Source organism: Neofelis nebulosa, chromosome 17 (genome assembly GCF_028018385.1).
Source record: "Neofelis nebulosa isolate mNeoNeb1 chromosome 17, mNeoNeb1.pri, whole genome shotgun sequence".
NCBI classification, from domain to species: Eukaryota; Metazoa; Chordata; class Mammalia; order Carnivora; family Felidae; genus Neofelis; species Neofelis nebulosa.
Genome location: NC_080798.1, coordinates 8,434,504 through 8,461,743, shown reverse-complemented (window position 1 = coordinate 8,461,743; position 27,240 = coordinate 8,434,504). Strand labels below are relative to the sequence as shown.

The window sequence follows — 27,240 nt, the reverse complement described above, 5'->3', positions numbered from 1 at the left end:
AAGCTGTCAGCACAGAGCCCGATGCCGGGCTTGAACTCGTGAACCCTCAGGATCATGACCTGAGCTGAAGTCAGATGCTCAACCGACTGAACCATCCAGGCGCCCCAATCCATCCATATTTATTATGACTTCTGATTTATTTCTACAATCTTATTTTAATATTTCTTATTGTCCTGCTTTTTTAATGCTTTTATTCCTCCTTTCTTATCTTTTTCTGGATTCTTTTTTTGTTTGTTTCCTCAATACTTTTTTTCCCTCTCTTTTCTGGTTTCAGATTTATACACTCTAACTCTCTTTTATTTATTTATTTATTTTTTTTGTTACCCTTGAAATTTTGCCATACACATTTAGTTTAGCAAAAAGTTAAATAAGATCTTAAACATTCTCTCAAATAATACAAAAAGCATATAACACTTACTTCTGTTAAACTCCCTCCAGACTAACCAACTGTTTCCAGAATTGTAATTGTGACTTTTTTTGTCTTCATTGAATATTTTTCTTATTTTATGCAGACAATGATTATTTGGCTTTGTTGTTGTTGTTGTTTAATGTTTTTTTTTTTAACATTTATTTATTTTTATTTTTTTTTAATTTTTTTTTCAACGTTTTTTTATTTATTTTTGGGACAGAGAGAGACAGAGCATGAACGGGGGAGGGGCAGAGAGAGGGAGACACAGAATCGGAAACAGGCTCCAGGCTCCGAGCCATCAGCCCAGAGCCTGACGTGGGGCTCGAACTCACGGACCGCGAGATCGTGACCTGGCTGAAGTCGGACGCTTAACCGACTGCGCCACCCAGGCGCCCCTACATTTATTTATTTTTAAGAGACAGACAGATCACGAGTGGGGGGGGGGTGCAGAGAGAGAGGGAGACACAGAATCCAAAGCAAGCTCTGAGCTGTCAGCACAGAGCTCGACGTGGGGGCTCAAACCCATGGACCTCAAGATCAGGACCATAGCCAAAGTCAGACGCATCTGTTGGATGCTTAACCTTGGATGCTTAATCGACTGAGCCACCCAGGTGCCCCCAGGCAATGTTTCTTTGTAATTACATAAGTGTTGATAACTCATCTGCCCTCCTGTTTCCTTCTTGCCCCTCAAACTATCCTTTCAACATTATTTAAAATTTGCCTCCTTCCTGAAGTACAGCCTACTGGAAAACGGTTTCCTCACACTTCTGACACCAAATGTGTGGGTTTTCCACACCAGGCAATTCTCCAGTGCCCTGTGGTTACCAACTGGGTGTCTTACAAGTCAATTCAGTTCTGACTCTAACCACCTGGAGTCAGTGCAGACCCCAAAGGTCAAGGGCTCAGTCCCATGAGTCTGCCCCCACTTCGGACATCAATTGTGGAGCGCCCGAGCGGCTCAGTCAGTCAAGCGTCCCACTCTAGATTTCAGCTCAGGTCATGATCTCATGGTCATGATCTGAGATCAGCCTGGAGTTGTGCTCTGGTCATGGAGACTGCTTAAGATTCTGCTTAAGATTCTCTCTCTCTCTCTCTCTCTCTCTCTCTCTCTCTCTCTCAACAAACAAACACACAAACAGAACTACCAATGCAAGTAGTGGGTCCACAGGTTATCCATACTTCTGTCTGAATTGGCTACAAATTGGGGGTTCCACCTCTTCAGGTTTGATCATTTGCTACAATGACTCACAGAGCCCAGGGAAACACTTTACTTAGTATTACTGATTTATTGTAAAATGTATTATAAAGGATTGCAATGAACAGCCAGATGAAGAAGTACCTAGATGCAACCCAGAGGGTCCTGAGTACAGGAGATTCTGTCTCTATGGAGATTGGGGTGTATTATTCCCCCAACACAGGGATGCAACTCAGAGGTTCTCTGAACCCATGCCTTTTAGGGGTTTTTAAATGCAGATTTCAGGGGCACCTGGGTGGCTCAGACGGTTGAGCACCAGAGTTTAGTTCAGGTCATGATCTCACGGTTTGTGGGTTCGAGCCCCGCATTGGGCTCTGTGCTAACAGCTCAGAGCCTGGAGCCTTCTTGGGATTCTGTGTCTCCCTCTCTCTCTGCCCCTCCCCTGCTTGGGCTTTGTCTCTCTCTCTCTCTCCCTCTCTCTCTCTCTCAAAAATAAATAAACATTAAAAAAATTTTTAATTCAGATTCCATTAGGTAGGCAAGATGGATTAAATCATCGGGGCCATTGGTGATTAACTCAATCCCCAGCACTCTTCTCTTCCCCAGAGATCCCAGGGGTCTTAGAAGCTCTTGTGTGATGAACCAGTAGGAAACTGAGGCTACATGGGACAATAAAAGATGTTCCTACCTCCCCTTAGCACAGGAAATTACAAGGATTTTAGGAACTCTGGGCCAAGAAGCAGGACCAGGAGCAAACATATATTTCTTATTATACCATAATATCATATCTTTTAGAAAGTTTCTTGGAGTTGAATTCTGTTTTTATTGCCTGGAATGGTTTCCTCCCACCTTCATTATCATACGGTTCTGGAGTGATCGTTAATTTTTTTTGAGTCTTAACATCTACCACCTTCTTCTAGTTTCTATTTCTGCAGTTAAGAAGTTGGCTGTCATTCTACGTATAATTTCTTTGTGGAAATTTCTTTCACTCTGCGGGCTATTTAGGCTTCTCTTTCACTACAATGAGTCAAAGCGAGCAGGTTTTTTTAAAACATAATTTTACAGGGGCGCCTGGGTGGCTCAGTTGCTTAAGCGTCTGACTTTGGCTCAGGTCATGATCTCACCGCTGGGTTTGTGAGTTCGAAGCCTGCTTCAGATTCTGTGTCTCCCTCTCTCTCTGCCCCTCCCCCACTCACACACGCACACTCTCTCTCTGACATAAACATTACAAAAAAATTAATGTAACTTTATATTCTGTGCTTCCAGGATTCAAGAATTCATGTTTTGTTTTGTTTACACTAATTTTTTTAAAGTAATCTCTCTGCCCAACACGGGGCTCACACTCACAACCCTGAGATCAAGAGTCACATGCTCTACAGACTGAGCTGGCCAGGCACCCCGATTTTTTTTTTTTTTTAATTTCTCATCAGCTCTAGACAATGCACAGCAATAAATTCTTAAAAATGTTGTTTCTCCTTGGGGCGCCTGGGTGGCGCAGTCGGTTAAGCGTCCGACTTCAGCCAGGTCACGATCTCGCGGTCCGTGAGTTCGAGCCCCGCGTCAGGCTCTGGGCTGATGGCTCGGAGCCTGGAGCCTGTTTCCGATTCTGTGTCTCCCTCTCTCTCTGCCCCTCCCCCGTTCATGCTCTGTCTCTCTCTGTCCCAAAAATAAATAAAAAACGTTGAAAAAATTAAAAAAAAATAAAGTGTATTTATTTTGAGAGAGAGAGAGAGAGAGAGAGAGAGAGAGAGAGAGAGAGAGAAGATGAGCAGGGGAGGGGCAGAGAAAGAGGAGGACAGAGGATCCGGCGCGGGGCTTGAATTCATGACCCGTGAAATCATCACCTGAGCCAAAGTCGAGTTGAACGCTCAAGGGACTGAGCCACCCAGGCACCCCTTGGGTATTTTTTTTTTTTTTTAAGTTTATTCACTGAGCGAGCGAGCGAGAGAACAAGCAGGCTCCACACTGCCAGCACGGAGCCCGACGCGGGGCTCGAACCCACGAACCGTGAGATCACGACCTGAGCCGAAGTGGGATGCTTCGCCCACTGAGACCCCGCAGGGGCCTCCCAACTTAAGTTCTAAAGACTGTGACTTCCATCTGGCTTGCGTTCTCCCTCTTGCTGGTACTCTCTCCTGCTTGCTCTGATGCAGCCAGGGCTATGTTGTGACGCACCCAAAGCGGACCATGGACCCGAGCACAGTCTTGGGCTGACAGCCTGGGAGCAACTGAACCCCGCTCACGATTACAAGAGGGAGCCTGGAAGCAAGCTTCTCTAGTTCCGCCTTCGGACGATTTCCGTGCTGGCTGACGCTTTGATTACAGCCAGCGAGAGACCCAGATGGCGGGAGCCAGCTAAGCCACACCTGGATTCCTGATCTGCAGAAACCACGAAACAATCCGCGTGGTTTTAAGCTGCCGAGTTTTAGGGTAATTCGTCACCCAGCGTGAGAGAATTTAGACAACGTCCTTTGTTTCTCTCACCATTTTGCGCATCGTGGTACATTAGGAACCCAACCATTCGGGGACTTGGAGTCCCGGGATCTCACATCTGTTAACCGTTGTTCCCATGGACTCTAACTTACAGTCCTTGCCTCTGTGCTGGTGGCCTTTGACTCCGAACTCCTTACTTGATATTGAGCAGAGTGCCGTGCGGAGGATTTCCTTCTGCTTCTGCAGATTTGCAGGAGTGTTACCAGCCTGGAATTAGCTCAGCGGCCCTGGGAGGCCCTTGCTTAGATGGAGAAAAAGACTCCTTTTCCAATTCCCATCGAGCTTCAGGCTCTTGGTAATGCCTATGCAGCAGTAATATACTCTTCTTTTTTGTTAATTTTTGGCTCTCTGTCTTTTTTGGGAATGGGAGGGAGGGATTCTTTTCTTTTTTTTTTTTTTTTTAAGTTTAGTTATTTTGAGAGAGGAAAAAAAAAAGCGCGAGTTGGGGAGGGGCAGAGAGAGAATCCCAAGCAGGCTCCTCACTGTCAGTGCAGAGCCCGATACAGGCTCGAACTCATGAACCCTCAGATCAAGAGCTAAGCCAAAGTCAGAGGCTTAACTGACTGAGCCACCCAGGTGCCCTAGAAGGTGGGGGGAGGACGGTTAGGATTCTTGAAGAACCTCTCATGAGGTCTACCTCTTAAGAAACCACCAATGTTGCAAAAACAGTATTATAGCACCTAATCCATCATAATCCCAGAAGCTGAAGTCCAGGCTAAAATATCTAATTGTTTATTTATTTTTATCATTTGTAATATATGAATGGAAATGTTTAAAAAATAAGTTCGTACAGCTGATCATACATTCAGCTTATCTAAAGAAAGGTTTCCTTTTAGGGGCGCCTGGGTGGCTCAGTCGGTTGGGCGTCTGACTGTTGATTTCGGCTCAGGTCATGATCTCGCAGTTTGGAGGTTCAAGCTCTGAGTGGGCTGACAGCGTGGATCCTGCATGGGATTCTGTCTCTCCCTCTCTCTCTGCCCCTCCTCCCTCTCTGTCTCCCTCTCAAAATAAATAATAAATAAACTTAAAAGAAAAAAAAGAAAGGTTTCCTTTTAGTTGATAGGGCAGATTTTTAATTTTAGGAAGTATTTTAATCTTCTTACCTGTTGATCATTTTTCCTTTCTCCAATTTAATCTTCCTTACAATTCTATTAAAATCGAATTACACTGGCATACAAAAGATGGGAGCTGCTTTAGATGAAAAGAAATTTGAGAGATATAATGTCTAAATATGTGCTTGGTCTTTGGATTCTGACGCAAATAAAGCAAATGGAAAAGGACGTTTTGAGAGCATTGGGGAAATTTGTGGATTTACTAGTAAAAAATTTTTTTTTAGTGTTTATTTATTTTTGAGAGAGAGAGAGAGGCAGAGAGTGAGCAGGAGAGGGGCAGAGGGAAAGGGAGACACAGAATCCGAAGCAGGCTTCAGGCTCTGAGCCATCAGCACAGAGCCCGATGCGGGGCTCAAACCCACAAACCATGAGACCATGACCCGAGCCAAAGTTGGACACCTAACCAACTGAGCCACCCAGGCACCCCTTGATTGTGGATTTAGATGATACTAAGAAATGATTTTGTTTGGGGTGATAATGGCATAGTGGCTGTGTAAGAAAATGCCCGTGACTTCTTAGAGAGTTCTGCCAAGGCTGTAGAGGTAAAATGATAGGATGTTGGGGTTTTGCTTTAAAAGGCTTCAGCAAGGGGCGCCTGGGCTGGCTCAGCCAGAAGAACATGCATGCAACTCTTGATCTCGGGGTGGTGAGTTTTAATCCCATTTCAGGTGTAGAGATTACTTAAATGAAATTTTTAAAAAAAAGAGTCTTCAGTAAAGAAAATAAAAGCAAAAAGTGGTGGATAAGGTAAATGTGACAAAATGGTGATACAACTGTATGTAAGAGGAACGCGCCCTTTTATTCTGCAACACGTTGCCAAATTGCACTGGAGCAAATTGTGCTGATTTACACCCCCACTAGATTTTGAGCCCAAACTCTCCCACCCGCATGGACATTATTCTTTCCAACATTAATTAGCATGACAAAGGTAGAATGCTTTTTAATTGGTGAAGATAAGCAGTTTTCAGATGTTTATTCGCCAATTTTAATTGTTTTGTGTGGGGGAAGAGCCTTCTTACCATTAAAAAAAAAGTATTTGTATTTTCCTAAGTTTTTATTGATTAGTAAGATGTATTTGTGTAGTTTTTCAGCCAACATGTATGTTACAAATGACTTGCTCAGTTTATCATATTTTTTTTCCAACTTGGTTCATGGAGACTTTTGGACAAACTGATCAATATTTTATGTTTTCTGACTTTACTGTGATGATAAACTCTTTTTCCAGCCTCCAGGATTATACAGCGTGTTTCTTTATAACTTCAGCTATTTTTAAGGTTTCATTTGTTGCATCTACTTTTTTTTTTCTTTCGCATTTACATTTTTAATCCGCCTGGAATGTATTTATGTTTTAGGCCAGTTTCTGGCTGCTCTCCCAGAAAACAACAATCAGGGGTTGCCTAGCAACCGCCACTTGGGTCGGAATTCGGCTTGAGTGGGAAGAACAGCTTCATTTCCCTCCGAGTGGACGGCAGCCTTAAGCGTTGCCTAGTAACCCTATTTCTGAGGCTGTGATTGGAGCCTTCACGCGACCCTCCCCCTCCATCTCCTCCCGCCAGAAAAAAAAACTGAACTAGAAACCTAATCTCTCCGTTAGAAAACTAGGGCAGCGTACGCGTTGCATAGCAACCAGATCTTCTGACCCTCCCATTGAGACCAGAGTCGGAACTGGCGCCTCGCTCAAACATGGCGGCTGACGGTGCCTCTTTCAATACGTGCCACTCTCCACAGTCCTGACAATGATTCAATCTCCCCCGTCAGGCTCCTGAAGGGGTTCGCTATGCGCTTCATCTCGCTCGCGGTGGGTGCGGACGAGGATGGAGGTAGAACCAACGAGCCCCGCGTGCCCCGCACAAACATGGCCGCGGGCGCGTCCAGCCGCGCCGCTGAGACGTCCGGCGCCGGTGCACGCGCAGCGCAGGCGCACTTCCGCTCCTCCCGCAGAAGCTGCGGCGGCAGCGGCGGTGGCGGCGGTGGCGGCTGCTGCGCGGGGCATGGTCCCCGGGTCGGAGGGCCCGGCCCGCGCCGGGGGCCTCGTGGCTGACGTGGTGTTTGTGATCGAGGGCACAGCCAACCTGGGGCCTTACTTCGAAGGGCTGCGCAAGCACTACCTGCTTCCGGCCATCGAGTGAGTGCCGTTTCCGCGACTCCAACCCCGCCCTCCGACTTTAGTTCTCCACAGCCTCTTGGCTTGACCCCGACCTTTTACCTCCGACCCTCACAGGTACTTTAATGGTGGTCCTCCTGCTGAGACGGACTTCGGGGGAGACGTGAGTCTTGGGACTCCTGAGTCTGAGGGAGGAGGGCGCCGGGGACCGGACGCCTGAGTCTGAGGAAGGAGGGGGCCGGGGACCGGACCCCTGAGTCTGAGGGAGGAGGGCGCCGGGGCCCCGACTCCTGTGTCTGCGGGAGGTGGGGAGGTGGGGTCCCAGATGAAAAGTTTCTCTGTCCTCCTCTCCCAGTATGGGGGGACCCAGTACAGCCTCGTGGTGTTCAACACGGTGGACTGCGCTCCTGAGTCCTACGTACAGTGTCACGCTCCCACCAGCAGCGCCTATGAGTTTGTCACCTGGCTCGATGGCATTAAGTGAGCTTTTTCTTGTGCTTGGGGTGGGGAGGGGAGGGGACCCTGTGAGGGCCCATGAACCGATGGTGGCTTGCCTTGAGCTTCGGGAACCATCCCTTCACACAGGGTGGGTGAACGGTCGGGGAGGGAGTTTTGTCCCTAAGTCACTTCCGTGGTGGGTTCTGTGTGCTCAGCAGTTTTGCCATCCGGTTTGGGAGTAGAGCAACCTTCCCAGTTTAGGAGGCCTGCGGAGCGCCAGCGCCCACCTGTACCGTGTGATTCTCCGCGTGGTTTCTGCTGTGTCTCATCTGTACTCCCGTCTTCCTTTTTCAGAGGGCTACGTTGAAGCCTGAGTGCAAGGCGGGCGGGACTAGGCCACGATGTAGACCCCTCTGTGCTTTGGATGGGATTTTGAATGTTCGCATTACAGGCTTTTTCGGGTGCAGACAGCCTGGGGTCACATCACAGATAAACCACAACAGAACTCCGAGATCCAGGAGTCCCTGTTCCCTTTGTGCCTAATGTAGCTTATCTCCTATTTCTTTTTTCTTAATGTTTGTTTATTTTGAGAGAGAGAGAACGAGGAGGGGAGGGGCAGAGAGGGAGAGAGAATCTCAAGCAGGCTCCCCACTACCAGCACAGAGCCCGATGTCGGGCTCGAACTCACAAACCGTGAGATCATGACCTGAGCCGAAATCGAGTCAGAAGCCTCACCAACGGAGCCACCCAGAGGTCCCTCTCCTATTTCTCTAAAGGGAAGACGTTGATGGTACTTGTGTTATTTGCTTATCGTATTACTCTCCGTTGCGTGACAGGGTATTCCAGAACAGCGGCTTGAAACAATAAATGTTGACTATTTGATGCCATTTCTAGAAGTAAGGAATTCAGGAGTGGCTTAGCAGGATAGTTCTGGCTCAGGGTCTCATGAGGCTGCAGTCATCTGCAGGACCGGAGGAGCCATTTCAAGGTGGCTCACTGGGTGGCTGCGGCATGCGCTCCCAAAGTGGCAGCTGGCTTATCTCAGACTGAGCAAACACGACAGATCAAAGAGGAAGCTCTGAGGGTTTTTATGACCAAGTTTTGGAAGTCACACAGCATTACTTTTGGTCACGTTCTGTCCAGTTTAGAAGTCAGTCCCGTTCAGTGAGGGCGAGTGTGAAGGGAGGCGAATGCCAAGGGTATGAATACCAGGAGTGGGGGCCACTGAGGGACCTGGCTACCGTGACTTTGTAGGCATTCTCTGGGAATCACGTTGACTTGGTGACTACTTAAGACAGCACGTGGCACTTAAGTGCTTTGTTAGTTAGTGGTTGCTATTGTTTCGTGTGTCAGTTTCTTGGTTTGTGAATGGATACGGGTGATCCGTATCTCGGTGCTCCTGGGAGGATCCCAGGAGCTAATCTTTTTATTTTCTTACTTATTTTTTATTTTTGAGAGCGAGAGGGAGAGCGGGGTAGGGGCGGAGAGAGAAGGAGACACAGAATCTGAAGCGGGTTCCAGGCTCTGAGCTGTCAGTACGGAGCCCAACGCGGGGCTCGAACTCAGGAATGGTGAGATCGTGACCTGAGCTGAAGTTGGACACTTAACCGACCGACCGAGTCCCCCAGGGCGCTCCCCGGAGCTAATCTTCATACCGTGCCTTTGTGCTTCATACCTGAGCTTTGTGCCTCAGCCTGGCCCCAGCTCTGATCTGTAGTTAGAGTTCATTAAAGCGCACTGGCTCGTGGCTGCTGTTCTCTGCACACGTCCGTGCAGCAACTGTTTGCAGGGTGCCTGCTTTGTTCCAGGCTGTGTGTGCTGGACTGGGTGCTGCACGTTCACTGGGAAGTTGACACCCAAGTTTGATCCCTCATGGTCATCGGAGTTAGTGGTCCGGACAGAGCAGCATTTCTCAAGCTCAGTACCGTTGACACGTTAGGTCAAATCATTCATTGTCCTGTGCCCTGCAGGCTGTTCAGTAGCCTCCCTGGCTTCTAGCCACCAGATGCCAGTAGCCACTTCCCAAGCGGTGACCAAAAAATGTCTCCAGGCATTATCAAATGTCCCCTTGGGTCAGGGTCGGGGGGCAAAATCCACTCCAGCTGAGCACTGCTGAGATAGAATGTGGTGAGGCTTGAATAATGTGACACGGGGGTCCTTGAGGCCCAAGTTCATGTCTGATGTCGCTCAAGTCCCTAGCACCAAGCGCGGGGTCTGGCGCGAAGGAGGTCTAAGGAAAACCGTGCGGAAAGAGTGAATGCGTGAGTGAACGTGCAGAACACACGTAATGGTCCTTAATGATTCTTCCCGGTGAGCCGTGAGCTGCGGGACTCAACTCAGATGTCCCTTCCCTGATTCTGGCAAGCCGCCAGTTGCTCCCTCCCCTGTCCCGGCCCCACGCCTTTGGACTATGCGTGTCTAGGTCCCTGGTGTTCCCCTGCTTTTTGTTTCCAGCTGGGGCCTGGCACCCAGAAGGCCCCAGGAGACCATGACTGAGTAAATGAATGAGTGAAAGCCATGGAGAAGGTCATCCCCAAGAAACCGAGTCTTCTGGTGGGTGTTTAAGTGTCAGGAAAAGCAGTTAAACCCCCTTATTTAAAACTTTCCATGGTCGGGCGGGGAGGGGCACCTGGCTCAGTCGGAAGAGCATGTGACTCTTGATCTTGGGGTCGTGAGTTCAGGCCCCACGATGTGTGTGGAGACTACTTAAATAAGTAAAGACTGAAACGTTGAAAAAACCAAATAAATAAATAAATAGATAAATCTTTCCAAAGCATCTGGAAGAGAAGAGGGAAGTAGTTTCTGAGCACATTCAGCACATATCCATGCCTCCCCCTTAATCATCTTAGAAGACACTGTACTTTTAACCAAGTGAAAAAGCTTCGTATGCTGTGTGCTCACTGCGGAGTCCTCCCAGTCAGCTGATAAACATTTTAAGCCTTTATCTACTGTTCGCAGCGGTCATTGTTTTACCAAGTCCTATGTAACCATCTCACTCTGGTTTCTGTGACGTTTCCAGGAGGTCTGGCACAGAGATCACAAAGAGAGTCAGCGGGTTTTGTTCCCACTCGGAGAGGAAACCTTATCTTCTCCCAGAATGTCCGCAACTTAAGTTACAAAGCAGGCGATGTGACTTTTGAAACGTCCTTGCTTTGGGAGGATTTATTTCTGCTGTTCCATTTCCTTTCTTTCAAGAGAGGTGGGTTTTCCCCCCTCCTCCTCTGCAGCAAGCGACCCAGAATCCAAAGCAATAGAGGTAGAAAGAAAAGAGCCCTGAGCGTCTTCTCCCTAGCATCGTGACAGTCTGTTCGTGCATGCCCGCGTTCGTTCGTTCATGCAATGGATGTTTGTGGAGCAAACTGTCCTAGGCCGTGAGGAGTTGGGGACATGAGACAGGCCAGGTCCTGGCCCTCCAAGAGGGAGTGTTCACGTGGGGTGAGCAGCTGGGTGGGGCAAGCCTGGCTGCTGTTCGCATTCATTCATTCCGGCCAGTACCTCCAAGGACTTACTACCCCGTGAAAGCGGGCGGTGCAGACTCACGGTGTCACATCAGCAAGGGGCCTGGGAAGCAGTGCAAGTCAGCCCACCCGTGACACCAGGGCACTTGTATTTCACCTGATTTCATGGTTCGCATCGTTGAGGGGCTTGTGTGGAATGAAGGCTCGTCGTAAACCTTAGGGTGTTCAAAACCTGCCTTGCAAGTGGCCAGATTTTATTTCTGCCCCCTCCTCCCCCTCTCCGTTTTCCAGCATTTCTTGATTCCTGGGCAAAACATTCGTTACGTTATCTCTTTGAGCTGGTGACAGCTTACACTCAGGAAGGCAAAAAGCAGGTTTTAGAATCTTGAAGTGATTGGCCAATCACGCTTTCCCTCATAAATTACTTTTTAAGTCAAGACAAAGTTCACATAACAGAGGTGATTATTCAAAGAAACTTTTTAAATGGCTTATTTATTTTTGAGAGTATGCAAGCGGGGTAGGGGCAGCGAGAAGGAGACAGAGGATCGTAAGCGGACTCCATGCTGACAGCGGGGAGCCAGATGTGGGGCTCGAACCCACAAACTCTGAGATCGTGACCGGAGCCGAAGGCAGATGCTTAACCGACTGAGCCACCCAGGTGCCCCTGGGTGGCTATCTTTATTTTTTTTTTTCAATGTTTTTTTTAATTTATTTTTGGGACAGAGAGAGACAGAGCATGAACGGGGGAGGGGCAGAGAGAGAGAGGGAGACACAGAATCGGAAACAGGCTCCAGGCTCCGAGCCATCAGCCCAGAGCCTGACGCGGGGCTCGAACTCACGGACCGCGAGATCGTGACCTGGCTGAAGTCGGACGCTTAACCGACTGCGCCACCCAGGCGCCCCAGGGTGGCTGTCTTTAAATGAACAATTCAGTGGCATTTCGTAAGTTCACACAGTGCAGCCACCACCTCTGTCTGGTCCCCAAGCATTTCTGTGCCCCTAAAAGGAGCCCTGCACGCGGGGCAGCAGTTGCTCGTATCTCCACCCCCACTGCCTTCTGGCCAGGCCCAGCCCAGGGAACTTTTGGCTCAAAAAGGCCCGTGAAAATAGTGGTTTGATTTATTCAGGAACAGAGAGCGGTGGCAGGTTGGATGTAAGGCTGGTTCATTCATTGGGATCTGCTCCAACTCTGTGGTCTCGAAAGTTCCTTTGCAGAACAGAGTGTCAGTGGTAAGGAAGAGGAGGGCTGGGAGCTGGGCGGGGGGTGGGGTGGGGTGGGGTAAGGGGCAGTGCAGTGAAGGAAGGCTTCAGGCTCCGAGCGCACACGGCGTGGAGGGAGCAGAGGGCAGAAGCCTGAAACTGGAAAGAGTCGTGCAAGACCCCAGCTAAGGAGCAGGGGGCTCGAGCTGCCGTGGCTGTCGGCCTGGCTGCTGGTGCACCACTCACTGGTCCAGGAGGCATTTTCTGAGGCCCTGTGTGTCTTCAGACACCTTGGGCACATGCTGAGATGGTTCAGGCCACCTGGTCCACATCACTGAAGGCCGTCCTGGCTCTGGGTGTGCCACGGAGGGAAGCTTTGTTGGTCGCAGTATCCAGTGACGTGGGATATGATTGCGGGGTGCGGCGGCGCTAAAGTCAGGTGGCAGGTGAGTCAGTCTTCCTGGAGGAGGGGATTCTGGGCTGGAGGCAGAGGGGCCATAGGATAGATAAGCAGGGATTTTCCTCCCGGGCCAGAAGAGGGCTGGCATGTGGCCATGGGGCGGTGGGTAGCACAGGCAGAGGACTGGTTATGTGGCAGATTGCGGAGGCCAGGGACACGTGAGACATTCTGGAAGACGTACCCACAGAAGGATGGAGCAGGTAGTTGGGCAGAGTCCGGGGCACAGAGGGCCCCGGATGCCCAGGTAAGAGCTTGGCTTTATTCTGGCCCTAATGGACATGGTTGGATCGGTAGCTGTTTGTTTTCAATTTTTTTTAATTTTTTTTATTTTAAGTAAACTATGCCGCACATGGAGCTCGAACTCCAGCCCCAAGATCAAGCACTGCATCCTCTACTCATTGAGCCAGCCAGGCCCCCATGGCCATTCAGGCCATTCAGGCCCCCCCCCCCCCCCCATTTTAAAGAGAGAGGGAGAGAGAGCACCTGCGTGCACAGAGGAGGGGCAGAGGGAGAGAGAGAGAATCTTAAGCAGGTTCCACACTCAGTGCAGAGCCCGACACAGGACTCCGTCCCATGACCCTGGGATCATGACCTGAACCGAAACCGAGTTGGACTCTCAGGGTCACCTGGGTGGCTCAGTCGGTTTCAGTGTCTGCCTCTTGGTTTTGGCTCAGGTCTTGATCTCACAGTTTGTGAGTTTGAGCCCCAAGTTTGGGCTCTGTGCTGACAGTGCGGAGCCTGGTTGGGATTCTGTCTGTCTGCCCTCTCTTCTCTCTCTCTCTCAAAAATAAACATTAAAAAAAAAAAGAGTCTGACACTCAACTGAGCCATCCAGGTGTCCCCCCGACAGTTCGTTTTTAACTCATGTTTTCCAATGTCTCCCTCATGTCAGACTCGGGGGGGCGGGGGGGTGGTGGTAAGAGAGGACTCAGACGTGTGCATGTGTGGCCCCAGTGCAGGGGCCACACAATTCAAGGGGACAGAGCCCTCAAAGCTCCCAGAGAGGGGCCCTACCTGCACAAACGTTCCCTGTGGCAGAGTCAGCCTCACCGCCATGTGACCTGAAGAATCGTGACAACAGCCTCACACAGATAGAGGCTTTCCCTATGCTGTGCCCCATGGGGGATGGGCTCTGGTGACCTGTCTCCATGTCAGATGCAAGAGAAACCCAGGCCTGTGTATTAGTTTCCTGGGGCTGCCATAATGAAGCAGTAAAAACGGGTTGGCTTAGAGCCACAGAAAGGTAGTGACCCACAGTTCAGGAGCCAGAAGTCTGCGATCAGGGTTTGGGGCAGGGCCGTGCTCCCTCCGGAGCCTGTAGGGGAAGATCCTTCCTTGCCTCTTCCAGGGTCTGGTGTCCCCAGGCGGTCCTTGGCTTGTGATTGTGTGCCTCCAGTCTCCACATGGCATTCTCCCCATATTTCTGCGTTGTCTTTCCTCTGAGCATGTCTGTCTCCGTGTCTACGTTTGCCTGTTTTGACCATAAGGACGTGGGTCATACCGGATTAGGACCCACCCTTGGGCCTCAGCGTAGTCTGTAGCTTCTGTAGACGCCCTGTTTCCAAATAAGGGCGCATTCTGAGCTACTGGGGTTAGGGTTTCTGTATCTCTTGTGGAGGGGGACAGACACAGGTCAGGCTTCGATGCTGGGAGGACAGCGGAGGCCCCCATATTGGGCTGGTGGGGGGCATGGGCTGGGGCCAGGGCTGGCTTTAAAGAGGGAACAGATGGCCCAGAGGGGAGGTGTGCGGGGATGGGGACACAGTACGGGATCGTAGGCCTGGTGTCCGGGGCCTTTCCCCGTTCTGTCCTCTGACAGGGCCTCTTGCGAGAGGGCCGCCCTCACAGGAGATGACGGGCGGCCCCCGTCCTCACTCTCTGGGCCCGGCACTGTGTCAGCACCGGGGATAGAGCAGGGAGTGCAAGTGTCCCTGCCTGGTGGAGCGTGGAGAGGAGGGCGACACGCAGGTGCAGGCTCTGCAGGTGTGGCCTGGGGGGTGGCAGCCCTGGGGGCCGCCGGGCACCCCCACCCCCTGGGGCTGACGGCCTGGCCTCCTGCAGGTTCATGGGCGGGGGAGGCGAGACCTGCAGCCTCATCGCCGAAGGCCTCAGCACCGCCCTGCAGCTATTCGATGACTTCAAGAAGATGCGGGAGCAGATGTGAGTGTGGCCCGCATGTGGGGTCCACGTGGGGCCCAGGTGTCCCTTTCTACCTGGCTGGCTCAGTAACTCTGGCTCGTGACTCCGCCCACTGCCTCACCCTGGGGGAGCTGGTGGGCCCTGAGTGCTGAGCGCTGGGGGTGGCAGGCGGCAGGCGGGAGGTGGGAGGCGTCCCCTGGCCCGTGGCCGGTCTCAGTGTCCTCACTGGGAAGAGCAGCCTGCCGCGGGTCCGTCCCCTGCTTCCCCCGCCGGCCGGGCAACCTAGAGGGAGTCAGAAACCTCTCTGGGCCTCCGTGTTTTCAGCCGTAAAGTGGGGCTTTTACTCCCGACTCGCGGCTCTGCCGGTGCCGGGTCTGTCCCTTCTCAGGGCCCCCGTTCTTCCCGGCTCCACATCTTTCCTTATCCCTGGCAGTGGCCAGACACACCGCGTCTGCCTCCTCATCTGTAACTCGCCCCCTTACCTGCTGCCCGCCGTCGAGAGCACCACGTACTCTGGGTACACGACAGAGAGTCTCGTGCAGAAGATTGGGGAGGTGAGGACTCTTGAGTCTGACGGAGGGGCAGAGGCTGGAGTCCCAGAGCCGAGGGAGGAGAGCGCCAGGGCCCGGACTCCTGCGTCAGAGTGGCCAGCTCTGCTGACCCCTTTTGGAAGAGCTATAACCCAGAATGCCCTGGGGCAGCACCTCCAGGTCTCGTGGTCACTGGTCTCAGAGCCCGATGGGAATTTGGGTTTAGGGCCCAGCAGGTGCAGTTACCTGGGGGTTGGCCCCCGGGCCCCCACCCTGACCACTCATCCCTTCTCCTGCAGCAAGGGATCCACTTCTCCATCGTGTCTCCCCGGAAGCTGCCTGCCCTGAGGCTTCTGTTCGAGAAGGCGGCTCCCCCGGCCATGCTGGAGCCGCTGCAGCCACCGACAGATGTGAGCCAGGACCCCCGGCACATGGTGCTGGTGCGGGGGCTGGTGCTGCCGGGTGAGGCCCGGGTGCCGGTGGGACGGTGGGGGGCAGCCCCCCACCACGCTCCCTCTGACTTAGATTTCTCTCCCTTCTCTCGAACCCCTTCTCACGGGGCTTGGTCGTCCATCCTTCACTCTCAGTTGGGGGTGGCTCGGCCCCAGGCCCCCTCCAGCCAAAGCAGCCTGTGCCCCTGCCTCCAGCTCCACCCTCAGGCGCCTCGCTCTCAGCAGCCCCCCAGCAGCCTCTGCCCCCGGTCCCCCAGCAGTACCAGGTATGGATGTTGCCAGGAAGGGGACGTGTTCCTGGGGGCCTAGCGGGAGCTCTGGCCTCTCAGGAGAGACCTAGTAGGATGTTGGGGCTTGTGGGGTGATGGGAGTCTCCACGGGGACACCAGGGTGGGTGGGACTCTCGGGCCGGAGAGTCATGTCCCCGTGGCGTGATGGCAGCCGTGAGCTCCTGCTGCGTTGTAGCTGGCGTAGCTGTGCCTTGTGGGGGCACGGTGGCATGACCCCATGGGGCACCAAGACTGGGGGGCGTGGCCCTCATCACCTTCTCCCCACCCAGGTCCCTGGGAACCTGAGCGCAGCTCAGGTGGCTGCCCAGAATGCGGTGGAAGCCGCCAAGAACCAGAAGGCTGGGCTGGGCCCACGCTGTGAGTCCTGGGGCCGGGCTGCGGGGTGGGCTGGGGTCAGCCAGGCCTCTCTGCACAACGGTCCCCACCTCTTCTCTTGGTCTCTCCCACAGTCTCACCCATTAACCCTCTCCAGCAAGCTGCTCCAGGAGTGGGTCCCCCCTTCAGCCAGGCACCGGCCCCACCACTACCCCCGGGGCCCCCTGGCGCCCCCAAGCCACCCCCTGCTTCCCAGGCCAGCCTGGTCTCCACCGTGGCTCCCGGCCCGGGCCTGGCCCCGCCCGCACAACCTGGGGCACCGTCCATGGTAGGTGCTCGCACGCCTGCCCCACCGCCCTGCTCCTTCCAGCCGCTAACAGAGCAGAGGCCGAGCAGCTCGCCTTCCCGAGAAGGGTGTGAGGGCACATGGGTCTTGTTCTGAGTCTTCGGGTTCACGGGGCTTGTGCCACCGATGACCGAGACTGGAAGGTGTGGGGACGGAATCGTGGGTGGGGCTTTGGCTCCTGGAGGGGGAGAGCGGCTGAGGACGCTAAGGGATACCGGAGTCAGGGCATCATGGGCATTCAGTCCTCAAATCCTACAGAGGTTTATGGTCCTAGGGACCATCGAGTCCTTGAGAAAGGAACCTGCGTTCCGTTCTTCCCGCCGGTCTGTCTGTGCCTCCGGTTGTGCCTCCCGAGAGACCCTCTGACCCTACTCTGTTGTCCTCCCTCCCCCCTCTGGCAGGCGGGCACGGTGGCCCCAGGCGGGGTGAGCGGCCCTTCCCCAGCCCAGCTGGGGGCCCCGGCCCTCGGTGGGCAGCAGTCAGTCTCCAACAAACTCCTGGCCTGGAGCGGGGTCCTTGAGTGGCAGGAGGTGAGTAGCACGAGGAGCCAAGTGGCTTTCGTGGCCCGTTAGGACATGGGACTGGGCCGGGGGTCCCTATGGGGCCGTAGGACTTGTCCTGAGGAGAGAAGCCTGGGACTTTTCACTCAGGGTTTGGGACTAGGGAGGTAGTGAGAACTGTGTCGCAGGTGAAGAACCAAGAAGTCTTAGGTTCAGGGTCGGGACGGATTCAGGAGATCATGGCGTCCAGAGCTTGTGGGATTGGTGGTCTGGAGGAGGGGCCCAGGGCTCGTGGGACTTACACCAGGGGAGCCTATGTGCTCTGGGGCTCCCAGCCTATGGCAGGAGACGTTGAGGGGACTGGGGTTCGGGGCCCCTTGCGCCGTGACACGTGCCACTTTTCTGCTCAGAAGCCCAAACCCGCCTCGGTGGACGCCAACACCAAGCTGACGCGGTCGCTGCCGTGCCAGGTCTACGTGAATCACGGCGAGAACTTGTAGGTGCCTGTGGGGGTGGGGGCTGGGTGGCCCGGGGCGTGCGCCACCCTCCTGACACCTCTCCTGTGCGGCCCCAGGAAGACCGAGCAGTGGCCCCAGAAGCTCATCATGCAGCTCATCCCGCAGCAGCTGCTGGTGAGTGGCTCGTGAGAACGCCGCCGGCCCCTGCCCTCGTCCCTTCCCCGCCCCCCGCCGTTCCCTTCCCCACTCAGCGTGCCGGCTGGCCCGTGTCTCCCCCAGACCACCCTGGGCCCTTTGTTCCGGAACTCAAGGATGGTGCAGTTCCATTTCACCAACAAGGACCTGGAATCCCTGAAAGGCCTCTACCGGATCATGGGCAACGGCTTTGTGAGTCCGCGTCTGGGCGGGACCCGGGCACCTGTAGGGCTTCTAGAACCTGGTGGGGCGAGGGGCCACCTCCTCCTGCTCCTCCTTGTGGGGAGGTGACTGCTTCATCGTCCTCCGCCAGGCCGGCTGCGTGCACTTCCCCCACACGGCGCCCTGCGAGGTGCGCGTGCTCATGCTCCTGTACTCGTCCAAGAAGAAGATCTTCATGGGCCTCATCCCCTACGACCAGAGCGGCTTCGTCAACGGCATCCGGCAGGTCATTACCAACCACAAGCAGGTCCAGCAGCAGAAGCTGGAACAGCAGCGCGGGGTGAGTGACCCTGGCCCCCGGCACCCCCCCCCCCCCCCCCCACGGCTGCCTGCCCCCGCTGAGCGTCCGGCCAGACCCCCGGCATCCCTCCTGGGCTCCACTGCCAGTGCCCACTGTTCTCCAAGACATGGCCGCCTGAGTTCAGTTCCATCCCCACGGTTTCTTGTGATCTTTGTACCATTTTCCGTGTCTGTGTCAAATCTCTGAGACCGCCCCCTCTTGGGGACTGGGGAAAGTAAGGTTTAGTTCCCAGACCACCCACTCCCAAAGAACGTTCCTAGCTCCTCACAGGTTCCCCTTCAGGGCTCACCATGCTCCTCCCCACCCCAGATGCGGGACCCCCCACTCCCACCCCCAGTCACTGACCTGCTCCCTGTCCCACACAGATGGGGGCACAGCAGGCACCCCCCGGGCTGGGCCCCATTCTGGAGGACCAGGCGAGACCCTCACAGAATCTGGTGAGGAGAGGGCTGATGGGGTCAGGGCCAGGGAGGGGAGACCCCAAAGGACACTGTCATTTTGACCTGACCTCGGAGGCCAAGGAGTGTGGGGACTCTGCCTCGTCCCTCACCCCCATCTCTTCCCACCAGCTCCAGCTCCGCCCACCACAGCCCCAGCCTCAGGGCACCGTGGGGGCCTCTGCGGCCTCAGGACAGCCCCAGCCCCAGGGTGCTGCCCAGGCCCCCCCGGGCGCCCCCCAAGGCCCTCCTGGAGCAGCCCCCGGCCCCCCCCCTCCTGGACCCATCCTTCGGCCTCAGAACCCTGGGGCCAACCCCCAACTGCGGAGTCTTCTCCTCAACCCACCGCCGGTGAGATTTAGGGGTGGGGGGCAGATGGGAGCCACAGGGCCTGGGCCCCGGGCCCTGATGTTTCTGGTCCTTTTGTTTGGGAGGAAGGAGGTTGGCTATGATCAGAGGGTATGAACAGGCCCCAGGCAGGCTGGCTCTTCTGTGTGTCTTACATGGGCTTCTTTTAAGATTCCTTTGAAGAAAGACCACCCCTGACCCCCAACCACTGGATGAGATGTTCTCTGGGCAACTTCTGTGCTAGAGGCTGCTTGGTGGGGCGGGGGGCTCTCTGTTGGGGTCTTCTGAGCCACTTTCTTTGATCTCCCAGCCCCAGACTGGCGTGCCCCCACCCCAAGCCTCCCTCCACCATCTCCAGCCACCAGGGGCTCCTGCACTGCTGCCCCCCCCACACCAGGGCCTGGGGCAACCCCAGCTGGGGCCCCCCCTCCTGCACCCACCACCCGCCCAGTCCTGGCCCGCACAGCTTCCCCCAAGAGCTCCGTTGCCAGGTAAGGAGGTCCCTGGGGAGGGCAGGGGTCTGGACCAGGTATCCCAGCAGCCCCTGGCTAGAGCCTCAAGACCAAGGGCTCCTGGGAAGTGAAGTCCTGGATTCAAGAATGGAAGCTGGTTCCCCTTGGTTCTTGGGAGGCTCTGAGGGCTTCTGGAGAATACAGCCCAGGGGATCAAGACCTAGTGGGACAAGAGCTCTTTCCGTGATTCCTTTCCTGCGTGTCCTGGGGCTGAAGGGAAGCATAGTCTTAGGGCCAGAGAAGTAGTTGGGGGGATGGCCTTGTAAAGGCTCATGGGAATCAGTACATTTGTGCCCTGACGGGGCCAGAAGGTGCCTCTGATGGGTCCCCCTGGGGCTTCCTAGAAAAGTCATTACCTTGGGCTCCTAGAGGAAGAGGGAGGAAGCAGGCCCAGGGCCCTTCAGGGCCCCAGGGACTACTGGGAGATGCAGTCCCTTCCCCACTGCCCCCCAGGTCAGATGCTGCTGAGCGGGGGTCCCCGGGGCCCGGTTCCTCAGCCGGGCCTGCAGCCCAGCGTCATGGAGGACGACATCCTCATGGATCTCATCTGAATCCCCGACACCCAATAAAGTTCCTTTTAACACACGCCCCGGCTCCCGTCACTGACGTCCCCCAGGACTGGGCAGGAGGACACCTGGGGGGAGACCTCTCTGTCCTTGATCTCGCTTCAGCAGATGTCCCTGAGGTTCCGGGCTGGTGACGCCAGGGCCTCAGCAGTGAGTCAGGCAGTCTGGTGCAGCCTGGTGCAGCCTGGCTTGGGGGGGACACGGAGGCAGGCAGGCACAGCTCACAGGACTGCGTGCCCTCGTGGAGGTAGGGCGGGGACTGTGTGGGCCCGGAAGAGGCCTCTGAGCTGGCCGGGCTCAGCAGTCTTGGGAGAGAAGCAGGAGTCAACGAGGCTGGGGAGGAAGGAGGCCAATGGTGATCGAGGTGCGGGGACAGTGGGAATGAACGCACGAAAGCAGGAGAAAGCTTGGGATGTTCAGAGACACGAGTCCGGCCTGAGGAAGGAAGGGCCTAGAGAGGTGGGCAGGTGCCGGGTTGGGAGGAGGCCCAGGCTCCACATGGGGTGACTCGAGGTTTGTCTTGGGGACTCAGAAGAGCCACAGGAGGCCACATGCAGGGAGCAGGCCGGGGTCAGGCCACTGTGAGAAAGGGCCTCTGGGTCGTGGAGTGTGACAGGGCAATCAATACCAGGCCAGGAACGCAGGGAGGAGGCTAGGGTAGTGGCCTCAGGGGGAGAGAGGCCAGTGGAGGGGCTGGGACTGAGTCAGAGGGCCAGCAGGGTGAGTCTGGGGACTGGCATGCCATGTGAAGGAAGTAGGGGTGAAGGGGTGGTGGAGTGGGCTTCTGGCCCGGGGGTGCCGTTAGATGGGGGAACCTCCCTGAGTGAGGGAAGCGGGAGGAACCAGTAGTGAGTGCTGACTGGTCCAGGGAATGTCCAAGGCACAGGTGACGTGTTGGGAGTTCAGGATGTGTTCTTAGGGGACGGTGTATGTTTGATTGTTGAAGCCACAGGAGCGGACAGGGTCACATATGAGGAGAGGGCCAGCCCTGGGTCCCAGTTAGAGCCTGACCTCCCAGGGCTTTAGACGGGGTGGATGGTGCCTGTCCCGGAGAGGGAAAACGTGGCAGGGTACAGGTTTGGAATGTGGTGAGGCAAGAGCCCTAAAGAGCGTCCTCAGGCGCCCAGGGGCAGCTGGGTACAGACACGATCTGGAGTACAAGGGTGGCCCAGCATGGAGGCAGAGAGTTCACAGCCTGTTGTCAGACTCTAGACTAGCGTTGCTCAGAACGTGGTCCGTGCCTGGACCACCAGCATCCGTGTGGTTTGGGACGCTGGTGAACATCAGATTCCTGGGCCCTGTCCTAGGAGAGAGGTTGCGATCTGGTGGCCCGTGGGCCACTCTGCAGATGAGTTTTGTTTGGCCTTCCCTGTGTTAGCATACGTAGCATTTTTTTCCTAACGAGTTAGTTGTAAAAATCGGGATAATTCACACACACACACACACACACACTCAAACACACACACACACTCACACATAATCTACCGCCTTGGCTCCTCTTGACAAGTCAGAAGTTCTGGCACCTCGGGCCCGCCCTCCTGCCTAGCAACAATGGGCTGGAGCTGCCCCCATCAATGGGGCGTGTGCTCTCTGGTTCGCCACAGTCCCCACCACTCCTGTTTGGCTCCCACCGCGAGGCAGAGGGTCATTCGTTGCCTTTGGGCTTACGCTGTGGTTGTTCCCGGGGTAGTGATCAGAGGAGAGTGAAACCTTTCTTGTACCCATGTCTCTATCAAAAGTGGCAAAACGAAAGAGAGACCGAGAGGGCCACGTGTTTCGAGAAAAATGGGAGCGAGCCTATTTCTTTGTGGAAGTGAAGAGTATGCCTATGTGCTTAATATGCAAAAAAATCGTATCTGTGTTGAAAGAATACAACCTGAGACGTCATTATGAATCCAAGCACAGTAAGAGCTTCGACCAGTACACAGAACAGACGCGAGACGCGATACTCAATGAACTGAAAAAGGGCCTCAAACGTCAGTAGGGTTTGCTTCGGAAAGAAAGCAGGTCATAGACGTGGCGTGGCCGCGAGACGCAGTTCCAGAGTAGCGAGAAAAGAACTTCCCCGGGCATTATAAACTCCACAGACGGCGAGTTTATAAAGGAGCGGGATGACGCATCCCGGACAGAAACACACGCCAGTCGAGACTGTCACTTCAGCCAAATGGACATTTGTGTCGCGCCGTGAGTCAAAGATAAACCAGAGGATTTCCAAGTCTGGTCGCTTGAAAGAGTCCGATCATTTGTGGCCTTTTCTGTCGTCGCTCACGAACTATTACTGCCAGCCGGTTAGCTTTATTTATTTGTGGTGTTGAGGATTTTGACGTGACCGAAGAAACCTGTGACACGGTGCCGAGGCAGGCCCGGCACTGGGAGCTGAGCTATTTTTTATGTACCGAGAGAAATGACGAGCCTCACATAGACTGGCGAGAATTCCTAAGCGCGGCGGCAGACAGGTGCGGTAACCTAATGACCTGTGTCCCGGGGAGGGGGTGGGCATTGTCAGGACTCCTCAGTCCCAGGGGGCAACATCTGGCCAGGACGCAAGCCGGCTCGTTGCCTCAATTGCCAGGAATCGAGTCGCGTTCGGAAAGTACCCGGAACACACCGTGGACGTCCTCGACACGACACCTGACCTTTAACCGTGGGCAGGTTGAATGTGAACTTGATTGATGTATTTTCCAGAAGCACTGTGACCTGGTCGTCACGTGATGGTATGGAAGGAACCTGAACAGTTGAAATCTGACCCCTCGGTTCCTTTCCAATGAGGCAAAGGCCACACCCCCTGAAAAGGTCGGTCAAAGACTTCCGGTGGAGGTCACAACCCCTCTGAACACTGTTTCTCTGCAAAGACGTTCACAAACAGCTACTTGAATGTATGATCGTGTTTGCCCCGTCCCGGCAAAGATGGGGAAGCCATCGGCAAGGAGTATTTCTCCTTTGCCACGGTTGGGTTTCCAGAAGCGAAAGACACGGCCTGGACCGCATTCACCCAGACTGTGGGCTTCAAGACCAAATTCCCCTAAAGGCTCTCTGCATCCAGACTTTGTGAAAAGGAACTAACACTGTCTGGTTGGCCTTTGCGGGTTGCTGTCGATCGTGTGAATGCAGACCCGAGCAGTTGCTGAACCACAGTGCAATAGGGTGCTGGTTTCCTAGATGTGATTCTGGTGAAGATCACAGCCGTACAACTCTCCCCAGTAGTTGTTTTGAGTCTCTGTGTCTGGAAGTACCCACGCCTGCGAACAGCTGTTTTCCGTTACAAAACTGAATCAAGCGAAACACCGTTCCCAGTTCAGGATTCAGGGTTGAATTCTAAACTGCCCGTCCCGTCCCACCGTGACATCCAAAGGCCTGACGTTGACCTCTCGGTGCGGAAGGGATGATGTCCGCCTTTGGCGTCAAATCAAAGGAGCAAAGAAGTAACGAAAGAGGAAATTTTAATAATTAAATATTTCTATTTTTCAATCTGTATTTTTTCAATTTTGAATTTGAAATATGAACGCCAGTATCACACATGTTTGTATTGTGTTCCGTGCATTCGCCATCGTTCAGTAAAGATACAATTTGATGATATTTCTGGCCGTCGACTTTTGTCATGCCTGGCTAGTTCACTCATTTATGTGGCCCGCCTGGCCCCCGTAGGCATTTGAGTTGACCGTCCTGCCCTGGCTCTGCTGAGTGAAATCTGGGGGAGGGAGGGAGGCTGGGAATCGGCCACCTTTGAACGAGCTCCCTGGGTGACTGTCCTGCAGACGAAAGGCGGAGTGGGAGACGCCGGTGGTAGTTGAAGGGCGAGCGGGTGACGTTTCCCAGGCAGCGTGTGTAGCAGGGGCTTTTGAAAACTCAGATGGCTTCAGGGACCAGGCAGGTGATGGAAATGCGTGAAGCGGACGGGTGGAAGACAATAGGGAGTGACGGGGACCGTGGCGAACTTGTCGAGTGCTTGCCCCACCTAACGGCACTCAAATTGCAACCAAAAACACTGTGAGGACCAAACAAAACCCGCTTGTGGGTCTGACGAGGCCACCGGGCCGCCATTTTGTGACCTCTGGAAGGAGGGGAAGACACGGGGACAAGGACAGCCCTGGGACAGAACCACACGTCAGGTTGGGCAGGGGGCCAGGAGGCAGGAGGACGAGGCGAGTGTCGTGGCAGCAGTGTTTCCAGGAGGGCGCGATCGCCACGTTGGCTGCAGAGAGACCAGGAGGGAGCAGCCGGCGCTGTTTCCACCTGGCCGAATAGCCCCACAGGTTGGGGTCCGGGAGAAACTGATCGAAGAGAAACGTTTCCGGTCGCTCGTTTGTCCGTGTCTGGCCAGCGAGGGCCTCTCGACCTCAACACCCGAGGACGCGAGCCAAAGGGACCGTCCTGGCGTATTCACGGGTGCGTGTTCCCCAGGTGAGGCAGAGGAAAGGCCAGGGTTACTAGAATGTCCCGAGAGAGAACGTTTAGACACCTAGGGCTCACCTGCTCACCTCACGGTCCGTACGGGGAAAGACGGTCGGCTAAGTGCTTAAGCGCCCTAGAACCAGCCATCACCAGTAACGAGTCTTTGGGGAAAGGTTTTCTCTGAGCGCAGGGTAGTATCGAGACTACTTTGTGGAAGGAAATGGTGGAAAACCGTAGAGTAACAGGGTCTAAACGCCAGCTCTTGCACCGATGAGCTCTGTGGCTTTGGGTAGGTCCCCACGCCTCTCTGAGCCTCAGTTTTCCCTTTGTCAAATAGCGGCTTCCCCACAGGATCGAGCATGAGACAGACTCAGCACAGTCCTCCCCACAGGAAAGCTGCTCTTAGCTTCTGTTGTCCTCACTGGCCAAATGCGCTTTGTTTTGCTTTTTAGGGTTATTTGTTTCTGAGAGAAAGCGTGTGCACACGCGTGTGTGCAAGCGGGGGAGGGGCAGAGAGAGAGGAGACAGAGAATCCCAAGCAGACTCCATGCGGTCAGCTCAGGGCCCGATACGGGGCTTGATTTCCCGAACCCTGAGATCGTGACCCGATCCGAAATCAAGAGTGGGATGCCTATCCAACAGAGCCACCCAGGCGCCCGCGAATGCACTCTTAAGGCAAGTGTTGGGGGCCAACCTGTTTCTAACGGTGCATGCCAACTTGTCAGAATCACCAGAGCATCCGTGACCGTTGGAACTGGATGAGTGACTAGTTGGAAGCATTTCATTTTTGATCAGTTTGCTTTTGGACCATGCATCTAGAGCTGGAAGTAGGAAATTCCCGAGAATTTGCCCGATGGTAGAACATAACTTTAAAAAAAAAAAAAGGAGGGCAAAAAACGCTTAAACACCAACACATGAATAGTTGTGAACCTGTCTTGGGCGAGAGAAAATGCCCAGCTGACAGGAAGGAAGACCATGAGAAAAAGGAGACCTTCTAGAAAGGATCTATTTGTCTCAAGGTACACCAAACTCACTAATACATATTTTTCCACCATCTTGGGTTTTTTTTAATTAACCTTAAAAATATATTGATGCCACACACGATTACAGTTTCATAAAGCTACAAAGGCACTGAAGCGTGTCGCATAAAAAGTTCCCTTTCATACCTCTTCTCCCCTCTCACCCCGAACACGCACACTGAGCAAACCACTTTCTTCCCTAGAGGCAGACGTACCAGTTCGGTGTTGGGTTTCCATGTGTTGGGTTGTAGAGACGTTTATAGTTTCTTAAATGTTTTATATTCGTGGGGTCAGTTTGTCTTGGGTTTGTTTGTCTGTTTGTTTTGTTTTGTTTTGTTTTTCCAATCAAGTAGTGGCCTTCTGTCCACATCATTCATGACACTTGGCTCTGTTAAATGGCCACGTCCGCACGCCATCTGGTCTGTGCACACTGTCGATGTGCGACAACCCCCACCACCCAGTGACTTAAATAGCAAGGATTTGCCTCACAGTTGCCCTGGGTCAGGAGTCCAGACACAGCAGAGCTCCTGCCTCCGGTTCAAGGTCTGTCCAGGTTGCGGTCAAGCTGTGGGCCAGGGCTGCGGTCTCATCCGTAGGCTCCACTGGGGAAGGGCCCACTTCCCGGCTCGTTCTGTGCTGGTGGGCAGGTTTCAGTGCCTCACAGGTGAAGGCCTCTTCATAGCGCAGCTCACGGCATGGCTGGCGGCCTCTCTGGAAGTGAGCGAGCACCCAAGATGGAAGGGAAGCCAGCGTCTTTTTGTAACCCAGTCGTGGGAGCGATCTCCCCATCACTCTTGCCGTGTTTTGTGCGTCACGACAACTCAGTAGGCCCAGCCCACACTGAAGTGTAATAATGAGAATGTGATACCGCGAGGCGTGGGGGGCACGGGGGCCAGGTCTGAAGCTGTTTGCCACACTGTGGGTGGCAGTTGGCTAGCTGTGCAGTTTCACTTAAAAACGCTGCGGAGAATGAGTGTGCGCGTACTCTCGTGTCTACTTTTGCTCCCTTGTGCCGACATTCCTGTGGGAAACGCTCCTAACAGCAAAAGTTCAAAATCGAGTAGTGTGCTGGTTTTCGTTTCTACTTCTTTGACTTTGTAAAAATTGAATTTATTTTTTGTGTTTATAAAACCTCCATATGGTTCACACTTTAAGAGGTTCCAGAGTTAACCCAATGCGTGGTCTCTCCCAGCTCCCCCTGGAGATCAATTACCAATTTTCTAAGATTTTATTTATTTATTTATTTATTTATTTATTTATTTATTTATATTGATTGGTTGATTGAGTGTAGGCTCCATGCCCAGCATAGGGCTTGAACTCATGACCTTGAGATTAGGAGTCACACCAGG

At 54.0% G+C, this 27,240-nt stretch overlaps 1 protein-coding gene across 9 annotated transcripts; it reads left to right on the top strand.

Annotated features, from left to right (window-relative positions):
• Positions 1-7,129: 7,129 nt before the first annotated feature.
• Positions 7,130-24,056, top strand: MED25 (mediator complex subunit 25). 9 transcript variants are annotated; one of them, XM_058706691.1, is made up of 18 exons: positions 7,131-7,334; positions 7,431-7,476; positions 7,669-7,793; positions 14,931-15,029; positions 15,442-15,562; positions 15,838-16,000; positions 16,126-16,256; positions 16,550-16,637; positions 16,730-16,923; positions 17,343-17,471; positions 17,852-17,937; positions 18,016-18,073; positions 18,179-18,286; positions 18,408-18,596; positions 18,983-19,054; positions 19,187-19,405; positions 19,713-19,893; positions 22,220-24,056. In XM_058706691.1, exons 1-18 carry the CDS (start codon positions 7,201-7,203, stop codon positions 22,462-22,464), a joined length of 2,388 nt encoding a protein of 795 aa, XP_058562674.1. In that variant the 5' UTR covers positions 7,131-7,200; the 3' UTR covers positions 22,465-24,056. The 9 variants fall into 9 exon arrangements, with proteins under 9 accessions (XP_058562675.1, XP_058562674.1, XP_058562673.1 ...); XM_058706690.1 differs by having other exon boundaries at positions 15,397-15,562; XM_058706693.1 differs by lacking the exon at positions 22,220-24,056 and adding an exon at positions 20,368-20,499 and having other exon boundaries at positions 15,397-15,562.
• The last annotated feature ends 3,184 nt before the right edge of the window (positions 24,057-27,240 follow it).

Excerpts from the sequence above, each read along its gene's own strand:
- MED25 (XM_058706690.1), top strand. The coding sequence starts at position 7,201 with ATGGTCCCCGGGTCGGAGGGCCCGGCCCGCGCCGGGGGCCTCGTGGCT. Across the intron at positions 16,001-16,125 it reads GCGGGGGCTGGTGCTGCCGG|TTGGGGGTGGCTCGGCCCCA; the intron begins GTGAGGCCCGGG and ends CTTCACTCTCAG. Across the intron at positions 17,938-18,015 it reads GTGAATCACGGCGAGAACTT|GAAGACCGAGCAGTGGCCCC; the intron begins GTAGGTGCCTGT and ends GTGCGGCCCCAG.